At 55.1% G+C, this 15,522-nt stretch overlaps 1 protein-coding gene across 1 annotated transcript in view; it reads left to right on the forward strand.

Moving 5' to 3' along the window:
• PTPRS (protein tyrosine phosphatase receptor type S) overlaps positions 1 to 15,522 on the forward strand; it is a 149,422-nt gene that overhangs the window by 94,528 nt on the left and 39,372 nt on the right. The window contains exons 7-10 of the mRNA XM_079328149.1: positions 7,515 to 7,784; positions 10,285 to 10,866; positions 11,626 to 11,759; positions 12,552 to 12,696. Of these exons, the coding sequence (XP_079184275.1) occupies positions 7,515 to 7,784; positions 10,285 to 10,866; positions 11,626 to 11,759; positions 12,552 to 12,696 (1,131 nt within the window). The remainder of the gene's footprint in view (positions 1 to 7,514; positions 7,785 to 10,284; positions 10,867 to 11,625; positions 11,760 to 12,551; positions 12,697 to 15,522) is intronic.

Consider the following 15,522-nt stretch of genomic DNA (forward strand, 5'->3'; position numbering starts at 1 on the left):
ACCTCTGCCCCCAGCCCAGGTGTGTGGCAGGTCAGGCTGAGCCAGGTGAAGAGGCAGCTGCAGTTCTAGGGACAAGGCAGCAGCTCGGCGGAGTTCTGGTTTTAGTGGGAGCCATACAGCTCACCTGGCCTCCCTGTATTCCCAGAGACACAGGTACCATCAAACTTGTGCCCACAGTGACTGCAGGGAAGGATGGATTCAAAATCCTGCAAATCCAGAGTGTCTGCCCATGGTGGTGTTTGAGAGGCTGTCCCTGCATCCCTGAATGTCCAGGGCCAGGCTGGATGGGGCTGAGAGCAGCCTGGGACAGGGGAAGGTCCCTGCCATGGCAGGGGGGCACTGGGTGGGCCTTAAGGTCCCTCCAGCCCAAAGCACTCTGTGGTGTTTTTGTCTGGAATCACATGGGGGGCTCAGCCAGGACCTGTGTGTGTCCCCCAGCCAGGACCTGTGTGTGTCCCCAGCCAGGACCTGTGTCCCCCAGCCAGGACCTGTGTGTGTCCCAGCCAGGACCTGTGTGTGTCCCCCAGCCAGGACCTGTGTGTGTCCCCCAGCCAGGACCTGTGTGTGTCCCCAGCCAGGACCTGTGTCCCCCAGCCAGGACCTGTGTCCCCCAGCCAGGACCTGTGTGTGTCCCAGCCAGGACCTGTGTACCCCAGCCAGGACCTGTGTCCCCCAGCCAGGACCTGTGTGTGTCCCCCAGCCAGGACCTGTGTCTCCCAGCCAAGACCTGTGTGTGTCCCAGCCAGGACCTGTGTGTGTCCCAGCCAGGACCTGTGTCCCCCAGCCAGGACCTGTGTCTCCCAGCCAGGACCTGTGTGTGTCCCCCAGCCAGGACCTGTGTGTGTCCCAGCCAGGACCTGTGTCTCCCAGCCAGGACCTGTGTGTGTCCCCCAGCCAGGACCTGTGGCCAGAGCTGGTTTGCCCCCTGGAAATGGAGCACTTTGCTGCTCTGCTCTTGATTTGGGGAGCTGGATTGCTCTGCTTTGATCCCAGATCCAGCTGCTGCTGGGCTGTGTCCCTGTGTTCAGGGCCGGTGTCCCTGTGCTCCTGCATGTCCCAAAGGGCAGAGGGATGAGCTCCAGATCTCCAAGTGTGCAGAGCTGCTGCTGCTGCTACAGGACACGTTGTCGTGGTTGAATTTAGCAGAATTAAGAAATTTCCCCTCTTCGACACAGAGGGCCCTGCCAGGAGGGACAAAAGGCAGCATTGGGATGCTGCAGGGATAATCCTCCTGCTCTCTGCTCCAGCTTCTCTTGGCTCTGCTCTTTTCCAGCCCAGGGAGCTGTAAGTGGCTCTCAGGCATTTAAAGCAGCCCAGCCCCTGCTCAGGCCCTGCCTTTGCTGCTTGTCACCAGCAGCACGAGCTCTGTCACCCCAGGCCCTGCTGAGAACATTCCCAGGGCTCTCTGGAAAACCTCAGCTCATTGACAGACCGAAGATGAAACCAGGCCAGGGCAAAACAAGTGAGAGCTGAACTAGTGGAAATCAATTAAAATGAAACCCACAGAAAGGGCAGGGGTAGTGTGCTGAGCACCTCAGGAAATAAAGCTTCAAAATAGATTAAAATGGGAATAATTTAAGCAATAATTTAGCCTGTAGCCTGGGTTAAGTTTGGCACATGAGTAATTTGACCAGAGCTGCTGGTGGGTTCCAGGTGGAGCCATTGCTGAGCTTTTCCCTTTCAAACTCATTTAGAGGTTGAAGGAAATAATTCCACATGCACTAGAGATTTAACAAATAGGCACAAGGTCAAAACAGTCACTGGTATTTTAAACTGTACCAATTTTAATACCTTTTTAGACTAGATTGATAAATTTCCTCATGGAGAAGGAGGGAGGCAGAACCACCACTGGGTTGTGCAGCTGCCTCTGCAGTGCCCAAATTCCAGGTGTGAAACTGAGGGATGGAGAGCTCTGGGATGATTTTCAAGGGTTATTTTGGCACTTCTGTGGGTGGGGGAGCGCCCTGTCCAAGTTTGGGGTGTCCTCAGCTCTGAAATTCTAGTTCCAAACAAAGCAAACAAAAACTTCACTGTGTTTCTGCAGAAGGATTTCTCAAGGGTATCAGGAAATGGAAATGGATGCAAAAAGCCACCCCCTAAAAAAAAAACCAACAAAAAAATTCCAAACTGTATATATATCTATGTATATACATGACTATCTCTCTATAGAGGGCACTTTGCAGGAACACTGTGCTGTACTGATCTCGAAATCTCTGCCTGCCTGTGTCTCTTACACCTTTTGCATCGCTGTTCTCTTTGTTTTAGGGGAAAAAATTAGATTACACCTTGTCAAATTAAAATAACAAAAACTAAAACAGTCAAGTCTGTGTTTAAAATTACAGAGCTGCTTCAAAAACAATTGGACTCTGATTATTTTCTGTTCAATCCTGTAAAAAACAACAGAAAAAAAAAAAAAAAAAAAAAAAAAAAAAAAAAAAAAAAAAAAAAAAAAAAAAAAAGAATTGCAAAAAGACCAGAGATGTTCAGCCAGCCTGTCGCTCAGCTAATGTGGTTTTTTAAGTGAAAAGTAACAATTATTGGGAAGGTAATGGATTTCCTCCAGACCAAATCCAAGCCTTGGTCTCATTCTTTATTTATCTACCTATTTATTTTCTTTGCTGTGAAGGAAATGAGGAAGGAGCTGGGCAGGAGGAGGGAAGCTTCTCGTGCTGTGCAGGGGCAGAGTTGGAAATGCCAGCCCCGAGAGCAGTGAGCCTGGAATTGGGAGAGGGAGGAGGCTGCCGGGCCAGGGCCAGGGCCAGACCACATTTGGGAGGGAGGACAGGTGTAATCTAAGCTTCACTAATAATGTAGAGGCTGCACATTATTTTGGCACCCTTTCCCCTCCCCCTCCTCATTTTGGAGCAAGACGGAATGACTCCTGTCTCCCCAAAATGGCCAATAATGTCTGCCTTCTCACCTCATTGGAGCAGCAGCTTGCTGAGTGTCAAAATGTTTAATACCATTTGGTTTTGTTTGGTGCTTTCAACCAGTCACTTCACTTTCTTTTGTTTCCTTTTTCAATTAATTTCTTCTTTAAGGTATAAGATGCGTTTCTCTTTGAGTTGGTTTAATGTGAATCGGGGTTTGAAGTGACAGGTTCTTGTCCAGGACATTCTCCTTCCCCCACCTCGCTCCTCCTCCAACATTTTTTCTCTCTGAGGGAATCTGGAAGGGGCTTTAACAGAGCAGCTGGTGGGGTTCCTCAGCACAAACTGGTTGGTCCTCAGGTTTCTCTCATTAGCATCATCATGGGAACACATTTGGAGGATGGATTCTGGTGTTGCAAAAGTCAACCCTGGATCTCCCAGTGTCTCTTCCAATCAGGTCTGTAAATCTTTGCCAAAACACCTCTCACCTGATGGACCCCGAGTGGTGCTGGGGAACCTGAGCTGTGCTGACTGGGACCAAAAAAGCCAAAAATGCCACTCACAGAACACAAACTGGGTCAGCCTCTGCCTCCGTGAGCAGCAACAAAACCAATTGGCTTCCCAAGGGTGTGAAAAGTTATGGATCTGTCCTGTTTGTAAAAAAGAGCACGACTTGGGGTGCAGATTTGCAGTGTGGAATGCTTATCCAACAACTAAACAGACTCATAACTAACTGCACTTCAGGAATTTTCCTGTGCCTCCAAAATGGCTTCTCTGCATTGAAACAATTTAATTGCATCCCGACCATCCAGCTCCAGTCCTGGAATCTGGTTCTGTCTGTAACAAGCTGTATCCTTGTTTGAAAAAAGCTCCTGGGAGTTTTTGGCCGTGGACAATGTGTGTTTGTGTGCCTGCCTGTGTGTCTGTGGGAGCTGCTGCACATGGAGCATGGCCGTGTACGCATGCGGGGCCTGGCACCAGCCACCCTGGAGCTCAGGCAGCTCCTCCTGTACCCCCAGCGGGAAAAGGGGTTTAGACAAGTCTCCAGAAAGCACAGCCCTGACTGCCCCATCCCCATCGTTCATTTCCAGACAGGGCAGTTCTGTTCTTTGAAAGTGTTGGATGGAAAAATGGAAGGAATCTCTTCACCAGATTTTTTTTCTTGTAAATTTTCCCTCCTGCAGCTGCTGTGGAGCTGGACCCAGAGCTGAAATTGGTCTTGATTTCATCTCTAGTTTCCTTTCCACCACGGCTCTCTCCCTCCTGGGCCTTGACCTAAAGGCTGACCCAGAGATTCTCGGCTTGACAAATTCCCTGTCTTCAGCCAAATGCAAATGTTGTAGCAATTAAAATAAACAGCAGCCTGATGGCTCTGGGTAGCCAGAGATGAACCCTGTGCCTGTTGTGGCTGTCACAGCCCTGAGCCACTGCAGGGCTGTATCCAGGGAACTCTCTGAGGTCCCCAGCACTTAATTGGAGTTCTTTCCCCATCCTAGACCAGTGTGTGGATGTTGGTATATCTGTGCACACAGGAGAGCCTCGTTTTTTTTAAACCAGGATGCACCAAGGAAGTGCTGCTGCCTGTTTGGGGCTCTACCAGCCCTGATCCAAACTCTGCCTCCCTGTGGGATGTGCTGAGGGCTGGCACCCAGAGGTGCCAAGTGGGGATCCCTGCACCCCTGGGAGCTGTCAGGAGCAGGGCAGGGCTGCTCTGCAGTGTTTGGGGAACGTGCTCTGCACAGCCTGAGTTGTGTTTTGTGAGTGGATTTGTCCTGCCCTGCCCAAAACCCCAGCCAGGAACAGTCGGTTCCCTTCAGACTCCGATTCTCAGCTCTCCGCCCTACATCCAATGATGCTTTTCAGTTATTAAATTCTGGTTTGTTCTTTCTTTTTCTTTGTTTTTTTTCCCTTTCTCTTTCAGTTGGGTTTCATTTCTTTGCGATTAGCTTCGGTTTGGATTAATTGTCTTGTTCTGTTCCCATGACAACTCAGTGTTTGCATCCCACCTGCCGTTGTTTGTTGCTGTTGATGCTGTTTGCTGACCGGATCTTGTCCGGACGTGTCTCCCCATTCCTCCTCACCCTTCCCACCTTGCCTCCCCTCTCCAGAAGGTCACCAGCCCCCCTCAGAAGAGTCATCCCCACCCCAGATCTGTCTGCATGTTGACCCCACTTGTTTCTTTCCGAGTTCTCTCATCTTGTCTCAGACTGTGACAGGTGTGGTTTCCAGCTGGCTCCATTTTCTGCAGTGTGGTGCCTCTGGGGGCAGTGGGAGGAGGATGGGGCAGGAGGCAGGGATGTCCCTCTGGCCAGGGCAGAGTGTTCTCCCCAGGGCAGGAGGGAGCCAGGAGCAGCTTGCCTGATCCTTGGAGCCAGAGCTGCTGCCTGAGGTGGAGCAAACACCGTGGTACCCCCTCCACCCTTCTGCAGGTAGAAAATCATCTTCTAGTGGCAGTGGCCAGGTGAGTTGGCAGCCCCTCCCTCCCCGTCCTTGTCCCAGCTGAGGGCATGCCCCCTTCTCTCTGCAGATCCGTGCATGCAGGAATTCCCCTTTGCCACCTCCGAGCTCCTGATGCCACCAGCCTGGAAATCTTCTCTTCCTTGCCTCCCAGTGCTGCTTCCTGGCTACTGGTTCCCACAGAAAAGGGTCAGGCAGCCCGATGGGGAGGGCAGACCTCGCTGTGGCAATGTCCCTTGTCACCTTGCAGAACGATGCAGGGGCTGCAGTTGGCTTTTGTTTGCCAAAGCCCCAGGAAAAGGCAAACAGCCTCCCCCTCTGCTGGCAGTGCCCTTCCCCTTGGAAAAGATCCACAAAGCTGGAAGATAAACCCTGCGAGCCCCATGGCAGTTCCAGGGACACTGAAGGCACCGGGAGGGACAATGGCAGGCTCAGCTCTGCTGTCCTTTGCTTTGCTTGGCATGAGGCAGCCCCAGGCAGCTTGGGAGAGGCTGTGCAGAGGCTAGCTGGGACCAGACAGCAGGGCCAGGGAGCTCTGAGCCCCCAGCACCCCAGACCCCCCTGCCTGCAGAGCTCCTGCATGGCTGTCCCTGAAGCTGCAGGAATCCTGCACTCCTGCTCCCCTCCAGCTGCTGCTGTTCCTGCATTTCCCCGGGTCCTGCATCCTTTTGTCTTTTTGTGGGATGAGACCCTGCCCTCAGCCCCTCCCTAGGCCTCTCTGAGGCACACGTTCTCCTTTGTTCCCCTGCTTTGTCCCCTGAGGAAGGGCACCCACCATCCCTCCAGCCAGCCCAGGGAGCTCAGAAAATGGAGCCAAGGAAACCACAGCCTCCCCCTTGCGTCCATGTTCTTCCTGTGTAAGGTCTGGAAGCTGCATCCACCTCTCTGCTAAGGAGATGCACAGAACATGTCACTGTTTTCTCAACGTTAAAAGTTTCATTACCTTGTTTTTCTTATTAATTCTATTCTATTTATTATTCCGCCAGGGCTGAGATGTGACAATGTGAGCCACCACATTGAGTCACATCAGCTAGAAAAAGTATGCAGCATTAAAGTGGGTTTCCCCCTCCCCTCCCTCTCTTTCTCTCTCTCTCTCTTCTTTCTCCCTTCCCCTCTTGTTCTCCTTCTCCTGGTCTTCCTTCCTTTCTCTGTCGCTCACTTTCTATCCAGTATCCATGTGGGCATTTGCTGCCTCCCAGAAATTATATTTCTCTGCATTTTCCTCTCTCTTTCTCTCTTTCTCTCTCTCTCTTTTTTACCTATTTTGCATGATGTTTGTGACTCTGAGAGCTGCATCTATCGATGGAACCGTGTCAGATCTTAAAGAGGCTTCGTTAGGGTTTCTATACCCGAAAACCACAAAAATTTCATTAGAGTTTCTCATCTTTTCCACACAGTCTCTGCTCCAGGGGGGCTGTGTTCCCCTGGACGCTCCTCACACACAGACACACCTAAATTCTGTCCCGCTCCGGGGGCTCCCTCTCCTCCCTCCTTTATCTGCAATCTGGGGATGCGACACTTCTCTCTTTGTTGGGTTCTCTGGTCCAACAAGGCGAAGGGCTGAGAAGTTTCCATCTCCATCCCCACCTTCTCCTGGCCCCCACCCAAGGCAGCCCAGGCTGGGAGGGGCGCTGGGCCCGCGGGGTGGCCGGGCTGTTCCTGGAGAAGGGAGGAGCAGAGAGGGAGCAGCAGCCCTGGGCTCTGCTCAGGGGAGCTGGGGGCCCCAGCGGCCGCCGAGCAGAACTTTGGGCGCTCGCCACGCCAGCTCTTGCCAGTAAAGATGAGAAATTGCTAATAAATTTTTGTGTATTTATCTGTGCTGTGATGGGTCTAATCTTGATCAATGGAACCCTGTTGCTATGAAATATCGCTTTTATGTCTATATTCTATATATTGTTTGTGAAGTACAAATTTATTTGGAGTTTATTTTTTTGGTTTTTGGTTTTTGAGTTTTTAATTTCTTTGGTTTTTTGTTTCGTTTTTAATGAAGGAAGAAAATAAACGATGACAAACCCCATCTATATTTAAATTATCTTTTACTCTTTTTTCTTTTTCTCCTTTCTTTTTTTTCCTTTCTTTTTTTTCTCGTTTCGTTTCGTTTTCTTCTCTTTGTTTTGTTGTCGTTCGTTTGTTTTGGTTTGGTTTTCCGTTTTGTTTTTTTGTTACCTCTGTGCGTCTCGTCCACAGTTCGCCGTGTGGCCCCTCGCTTCTCCATCCTCCCTGTCAGCCATGAAATCATGCCCGGGGGCAACGTCAACATCACCTGCGTGGCCGTGGGCTCGCCCATGCCCTACGTGAAGTGGATGCAGGGAGCAGAGGACCTGACCCCCGAGGACGACATGCCCGTGGGCAGGAACGTGCTGGAGCTCACCGACGTCAAGGACTCGGCCAACTACACCTGCGTGGCCATGTCCAGCCTGGGAGTCATCGAGGCCGTGGCCCAGATCACAGTGAAATGTAAGGGAGGGGGCAGGGTCAGGCTGCACGTGGGGAGGGGGCACGGCCAGGGCTGAGTGTCCCAGCATGGGGCAGGGGATCGTCCTGCTCGTGCATGGGAGCCATGGTGGGAGTGTCACCAGACAGGGAGTGTCCCACGGTTTGTGCCTGTGTCACTGTGTGTGTGCATGGGGAGAGCCTGGCACTGCCTGAGCTGCTCAGGGGACACAGCCCTGCATGTCCTGGTGCTCCTGCACGAGTGGGATGTGTGTACAGGGACAGTCCTGCATGGCCTGGTGCTCCTGCACGAGTGGGATGTGTGTACAGGGACAGTCCTGCATGGCCTGGTGCTCCTGCATGAATGGGATGTGTGTGCATGGACAGGGACAGTCCTGCATGTCCTGCACAAATGGGGTGTGTGTGCATGGGCAGGGACACAGTTGTGCATGTCCTGGTGCTCCTGCACAAGTGGGATGTGTGTGCATGGACAGGGACAGTCCTGCATGTCCTGGTGCTCCTGCACAAATGGGATGTGTGTGCATGGACAGGGACAGTCCTGGATATTCTGGTGCTCCTGCATGAGTGGGATGTGTGTGTGCATGGACAAGGACAGCTCTGCATGTCCAGGTTCTCGTGCCTGACTGGATGTGTGTGTGTGCATGGCCAGGGACACAGTCCTGCATGTCCAGGTGTTCTGCACAAGTGGGATGTGTGTGCATGGCCAGGGACACCGTGGCTGTGTTGTGGGCACCTGGCTGCAGGAGTCTCAGTCCCTGTCCTTTCCTGTGTGCACCTGGAGCTCTGTGAGCACGAGCAGCAGGACTGACCTGGGCACCAGGAGTGCCCGTACTGGGGTCTGTGCATGTGTCCTGGGGGATCCCACACACAGGGAAACCCAGAGTGGAGGGGAAGCTGATGGCTGAAGACCTTCCCTCGCTTTAGGACACCTGAGCTGGTTGTTGTGAAGGAAATTGTGGCTCAAATCCCTGCATGCTGGGTCTGTCCTGACTTGTGAGGCTGGCTGGGCACTGTGCAGGAGCCTTGGATGGCCTGGAGCCTGCATGCCATCCTGTTCCAAGGCCTGAGACTCAGCCAAGGCCCTGAGGATCTCTGGCATGTGCACCCTTGCAGCAGAGCTTAGTTCCAGCATCTTAGTGGCCGTTGTTGCCTCAGCAAGATGAGCCCAGCTTCCAGCTAGTGATCCCCCAGAGGAGCACGGGTGCCATCTTCAATCTATTCTGTCCTCAGCAGGGGAGTATTAAACCCAAGCAGGAGCCCCTGAGGTTGGGTGAGTGTAGAGCTCTGTGTGAGCTGGGGTCTGCCCCAGGTGCTGATGCTGCCATGAGGGATCTGGGAGAGGCAGGGTGGGAAAGAATCCGGGTGGGGGAGAGGAGAAGCACTTGGGAGAAAGGGAGGGATAAGGAAAAACAATCCTGTTGTACCAGTGCCCTGTCTGAGGAGACAGGAGAGATGAGCAGGGACTGGAGAACCTCAGCATGGCCCGTTCTGAGCTCCTGCACAGCAGTGGGGCTCTCGTGCCAGCAGGAGAACTCCTGGGGCTGGACTCACGTCCCTTTATTTTCCTGAGTGTTCCCTTCCTTCCCTTTTCTCCCTGTTTTACCCTGCCAGTCTGAAAAGCTGCTGTGTAGGGCAGATTGCTTCTGCTTCCAACTCTCCCACCTCCTCACGTGGGGAATCTCTGGTACCTTCTGTCTTTTGTAATTTTTTTGGATCTTGTTCCCTGCTCTGTTCTAAGTGTGAGCACTGTGGCTCTCCTGGGCAGAAGGTGAAAGAAGTTGGAGCTTTACTCTGATCAGGTCTAGAGAAGTTTGGCTTCAAGGCCAGGTTGGACAGGGCTTGGAGCCACCTGGACCAGTGGGAGCTGTCCCTGCCCATGGCAGGGGTGGCCCTGGCTGGGCTTTAAGGCCCCTTCAACCCAAAACATTCTGGGATTCCATGATAAGAAGAGGTTGAAAAGGAAGGTTGAAAAGGGTCTGAAGTGTGCAATAAGGACATAAAGCTTGAGAACAGGTGAAGTTAAAGCACATCAGGTGCAGCCCAAGTGTTGAGCAGCGTGCAGTCCCCAGCAGGCTCCTGGGGACTCCTGGCTGAGGGAGAGGGGAAATGGGAATTAACTCGGCTCTGTGGCTGGAGGGAAGCCCTCCCAGCATTTCTGGGGATTTGTTCTGTGCCATTCCTTGCCCGTGGGGGCTCAGCAGAGAGATGTGCTGGGAAGGAGCTGCTGAGGAAGGAGCTGCTGTCCCTCCCTGCCCCGGGAGCTGATGTGCAGCTGAAGCCTGTGCTAATGATTCCAGATGTTTAGCTGAACACTCTGCCTTTGATGCAGCAGTTTAAGGAGGATAATAGAGTGGATAACTAGGTTCATCATATTCCAGCAGCGCTTTCCTGAGCTGCCAGGATTGGTGCTGTGCCTCCAGCTCCTGCAGCCCTACCCAGACCAATTAGGCACCATTTCAGCATCTGTGGTTTTTTTTAAATTCCTGCTCTTCCTGATTCTCAGCACTTCCCAAGGCTCCTGGGACGCCAGTGGTGACAGAGACAACAGCAACAAGTATCACCATCACCTGGGACTCTGGCAATCCAGACCCCGTGTCCTACTACGTGATCGAGTACAAGTCCAAGAGCCAGGACGGGCCCTACCAGATCAAGGAGGACATCACCACCACGCGCTACAGCATCGGGGGGCTCAGCCCCAACTCCGAGTACGAGATCTGGGTCTCTGCCGTCAACAGCATCGGGCAGGGGCCCCCCAGCGAGTCCGTGGTCACCCGCACCGGGGAGCAAGCCCCCGCCAGCGCCCCCCGCAACGTGCAGGGCCGCATGCTGAGCAGCAGCACCATGATCATCCAGTGGGAGGAACCCGTGGAGCCCAACGGGCAGATCCGCGGCTACCGCGTCTACTACACCATGGAGCCCGAGCAGCCCGTCGGCAGCTGGCAGAAGCACAACGTGGACGACAGCCTGCTGACCACCGTGGGCAGCCTGCTGGAGGACGAGACCTACACCGTCAGGGTGCTGGCCTTCACCTCCGTGGGGGACGGGCCCCTGTCCGACCCCATCCAGGTTAAAACGCAGCAGGGAGGTGAGCGCCTGTGCTCCTGCTCCCTGCCTGGGGGAGGGAGGGCTGCTGCTTAGATCTGGAGATTCAGAGTCTGTGTTGGGAGGAATTGTTGACTCAGAGGCTGGGCAGGCCCTGGCTGTGGCTGCCCCTGGATCCCTGGAGTGTCCAAGGCCAGGCTGGACTGGGCTTGGAGCAGTTCCTGCCCATGGAACTGGATGAGCTTTATGGTCTTCCAACCCAAACCATTCCATGATTCTAAATGTCTTTAACAGATGTAAAACTGCCCAGGCAGTGGTGACACTTTAACTCTCCCTGAAGTACCCAGGAACTGCTTTGTCAGAGATGAGTGGGGAATGAGCTTTATGTGTTGAGCTGCAAACACAAGGTGTTTTATCATGGGCTATCACCCAGCACTTTTTTGGCATGGAGTATGGGAGGAACCCCGTGTCCTCACTGGGCTGCTCATGGGCTTCCTACTTCCAGAATCTTGTAACACTGGGCTTGATGGGAAGGGCTGTATTCTGCACTGCTGAGAAAGAGGCAGATAATCCACTGGGATCCCCATCTCCAGCAGCTCTGGCCATGCTGGAATCCTGCAGTGGGATGTAACTCCACAGCTTTAGAAGCAGGACCTGCCCACGCTGCAGTGTGGCATTTTGCTGCTGACGTGCTCTTCCCACACAGGCTTTGAAGAAAACAGGGCAAGAGCCTCCTAATTAGCCAAGTTAATGTGGTTTCTCCTATTTCCCATCTTCCTCCTCTGCTCCCTGCCCGTGCCAGTTCCTGGGCAGCCGATGAACTTCCGAGCAGAGGCCAAGACCGAGACGAGCATTGTGCTGTCGTGGAGCCCCCCACGGCAGGAGATCATAGTGAAGTACGAGCTGCTCTACAGGGAGGGAGAGCACAGCAAGGAGGTGAGTGCAGGCCAGGGCTGTGGCTGAGCTCCCCGCGGTGCCAGGGCCAGGGCAGCAGTGCCTATGGCGTGCCAGGGCAGCAGTCCAGAGTGTGCCAGGGCAGCAGTGCCTATGGTGTGCCAGGGCAGCAGTCCCTATGGTGTGCCAGGGCAGCAGTGCCTATGGTGTGCCAGGGCAGCAGTCCAGAGTGTGCCAGGGCAGCAGTCCAGAGTGTGCCAGGGCAGCAGTGCCTATGGCGTGCCAGGGCAGCAGTGCCTATGGTGTGCCAGGGCAGCAGTCCCTATGGTGTGCCAGGGCAGCAGTGCCTATGGTGTGCCAGGGCAGCAGTCCAGAGTGTGCCAGGGCAGCAGTCCAGAGTGTGCCAGGGCAGCAGTGCCTATGGCGTGCCAGGGCAGCAGTGCCTATGGCGTGCCAGGGCAGCAGTCCCTATGGTGTGCCAGGGCAGCAGTCCAGAGTGTGCCAGGGCAGCAGTGCCTATGGTGTGCCAGGGCAGCAGTCCCTATGGCGTGCCAGGGCAGCAGTCCAGAGTGTGCCAGGGCAGCAGTGCCTATGGCGTGCCAGGGCAGCAGTGCCTATGGCGTGCCAGGGCAGCAGTCCCTATGGTGTGCCAGGGCAGCAGTCCAGAGTGTGCCAGGGCAGCAGTGCCTATGGCGTGCCAGGGCAGCAGTCCCTATGGTGTGCCAGGGCAGCAGTCCAGAGTGTGCCAGGGCAGCAGTGCCTATGGCGTGCCCGCCAGGCCTCGCCTGCCGCCCATGTTTGGGTTTATTTTGCTCTCCCCCTCGCCCATGGCAGGTGCTGAGGAACTTTGAGCCCGCGACGTCGGTGACGGTGGAAGGCCTGAAGCCCAACACTGAGTACGTGTTCCGGCTGGCCGCCCGCTCGGCCCTGGGGCTCGGGGCCTTCACCCCGGAGCTGCGCGAGCGCACCCTCCAGTCCAGTAGGTGTCTCTGCTTTGCTGCCTTCTCTGCGGGCACGGCCGGGCAGGGCCGGGCAGGGCCGGGCAGGGCTGGGACATGGGCTGTGCAGGGCTGGGGACATGGGCTGGGGACATGGGCTAGGACATGGGCTGTGCAGGGCTGGGGACATGGGCTGGGGACATGGGCTAGGACATGGGCTGGGGACATGGGCTAGGACATGGGCTGTGCAGGGCTGGGGACATGGGCTGGGGACATGGGCTAGGACATGGGCTGTGCAGGGCTGGGGACATGGGCTGGGACATGGGCTGGGGACATAGGCTGGGACATGGGCTGGGACATGGGCTAGGACATGGGCTAGGACATGGGCTGGGGACATGGGCTGGGGACATGGGCTAAGACATGGGATAGGACATGGGCTGTGCAGGGCTGGGGACATGGGCTAGGACATGGGCTGGGGACATGGGCTGGGGACATGGGCTGGGACATGGGCTAGGACATGGGCTAGGACATGGGCTGGGGACATGGGCTGGGACATGGGCTGGGAACAGCCCCTTTCCAAATTAAAGCCCAGCTGGGGCGGGTGCCACACCCCGCTGTCTCCCCAGGGACTCTGCCCCGGCTCTGTCCTGGGCAAAGCCTTCTCCTCTCCCTTGGGTGTCCAGGGGAGCAGTGAGGTGTGTGTGCAACCTGGGGGCTGCCCTTTGGCTCTGGGGAGGGGGGATACCCCTGGGACCTACTCCCCTGTCCCTTCACCTGCCCCAGGAGTTGAGATGTGAGCCAGGTGCAGAGCTGGGTTTTGGGGGGCTGGCAGTGTGAGCTAAGAGCAGAGCTGGGTTTTGGGGGCTGGCAGTGTGAGCTGGGTTTGGGGGTCTGGCAGTGTGAGCCAGGTGCAGAGCTGGGTTTTGGGGGGTTAGCAGTGTGAGCTGGGTTTTGGGGGACTGGCAGTGTGAGTCAGGAGCAGAGCTGGGTTTGGGGGGCTGGCAGTGTGAGCTGGGTTTGGGGGTCTGGCAGTGTGAGCCAGGTGCAGAGCTGGGTTTTGGGGGGTTAGCAGTGTGAGCTGGGTTTTGGGGGACTGGCAGTGTGAGTCAGGAGCAGAGCTGGGTTTGGGGGGCTGGCAGTGTGAGCTGGGTTTGGGGGGCTGGCAGTGTGAGATGGGTTTTGGGGGGCTGGCAGTGTGAGCTAAGAGCAGAGCTGGGTTTTGAGGGCTGGCAGTGTGAGCTGGGTTTGGGGGGCTGGCAGTGTGAGATGGGTTTTGGGGGGCTGGCAGTGTGAGCTAAGAGCAGAGCTGGGTTTTGGGGGCTGGCAGTGTGAGCTGGGTTTTGGGGGGGCTGGCAGTGTGAGATGGGTTTTGGGGGGCTGGCAGTGTGAGCTAAGAGCAGAGCTGGGTTTTGGGGGGGCTGGCAGTGTGAGCTGGGTTTTGGGGGGCTGGCAGTGTGAGATGGGTTTTGGGGGGCTGGCAGTGTGAGCTGGGTTTGGGGGGCTGGCAGTGTGAGCTGGGTTTGGGGGGCTGGCAGTGTGAGATGGGTTTTGGGGGGCTGGCAGTGTGAGCTGGGTTTGGGGGGCTGGCAGTGTGAGATGGGTTTGGGGGGGCTGGCAGTGTGAGCTGGGCTTTGAGGGGCTGGCAGCACCATCCACTCGGGTGGGAGCCGTGAGGGTCGTGGTGGCCACGCTGGCCTGTGCTGAGCATGCTCAGGGGATGGCAGCCACAGCCTGTCCCCACTGTCCCTGCTATCCCCACAGCCCCAGCAGTGCAGAACAGGGACACTGGGAGGAGGAGAGGGAAGGTGGTTGTCCCCAGCCCCTGGGGAAGCTGCACAGCCCAGGGCAGGAGGGGCTGCAGCTCTGGGAATGGCCCGTTTGGGCTCCCAGGGTGGAGAGAGGAGCCCTGTGGAGGCTGGGAGGGGGATATTGATGATACCAGGATGGACTGTATGCAACCAAAACGTGCTGGTTTTAGTTTAATGGATTGTCTCCCTTCGCTGTTGCCCTGGGGACAATAACCCTGGATGGCAATATTTCAACCTGGGCTTTTCACAGATCTTTGCTTTTAAATGAGGTGTTTTTTCACTGCATGAGTGGCTGTGGCAGCTGTTCTTTGTGTTTTCTGTCTCCTCTCATCTCTGCTAAATCACTCCTCTGCAGTTTGGAGTAGCCAGGAGCAGAACTAACTCAGAAGTGGCTCTGGTCACCAGAGTGAGGAGGGAGAGCCCTGCTCCCATCCCTCAGAGTCCCTAACAAGGGGGAGCAGCAGGCTCTCAGCTGGGCTTTGTAATTGTCACATCCTGCTGTCTCTCCCTTTCCCTGCCTCCTTCTCTTTCTGTCCCCTGAGGAGTGGGAAGAAAGGGGAGTCTGTTTCTGCACAGACAGAATTCCTCACTGGGGCTTTCTCAGGCCTCCACTCCATTCAAAGATTTTTTTGGTTTTTCTTTCCTTCAAATGTTTTCCCCCTTTTTTTCCTTCTTTTCTTTTTCTCCATATCTCTCTACGTTTCATAGGAAAATCCTTTCCTGACTCTGCTGCACATCTGCTGGTTCTGATCCCAGTGTGGTACTGTCAGAGGGAGCATCTCTGTGGGGTGGGGGAAATGAACTGAAAGGACCTGAAAAACAAGTGTTCAACTTACACTCTGCTTCTGTTTTCCAAGGGGTTTCTCTCCTTGAGTCCTGTGGGGATGGGAGGCAAAGATGGTCTGGGATTTGTGCTTTCTGGTTCAATAAAACACGCTGGAAGAGGGGTGTGGGAGCTGGTGGCAGTAGGGCTTAGTGAAAATTTGTCCCTTAAGGGTGAGGAAAGGGGATCTGGGAGAAGGGAAGGCTTTGGGGCTTTTTCTAACTCAGCACCTGCCC

The sequence above is a fragment of the Erithacus rubecula genome (assembly GCF_903797595.1).
Source record: "Erithacus rubecula genome assembly, chromosome: 28".
Lineage (NCBI taxonomy): Eukaryota > Metazoa > Chordata > Aves > Passeriformes > Muscicapidae > Erithacus > Erithacus rubecula.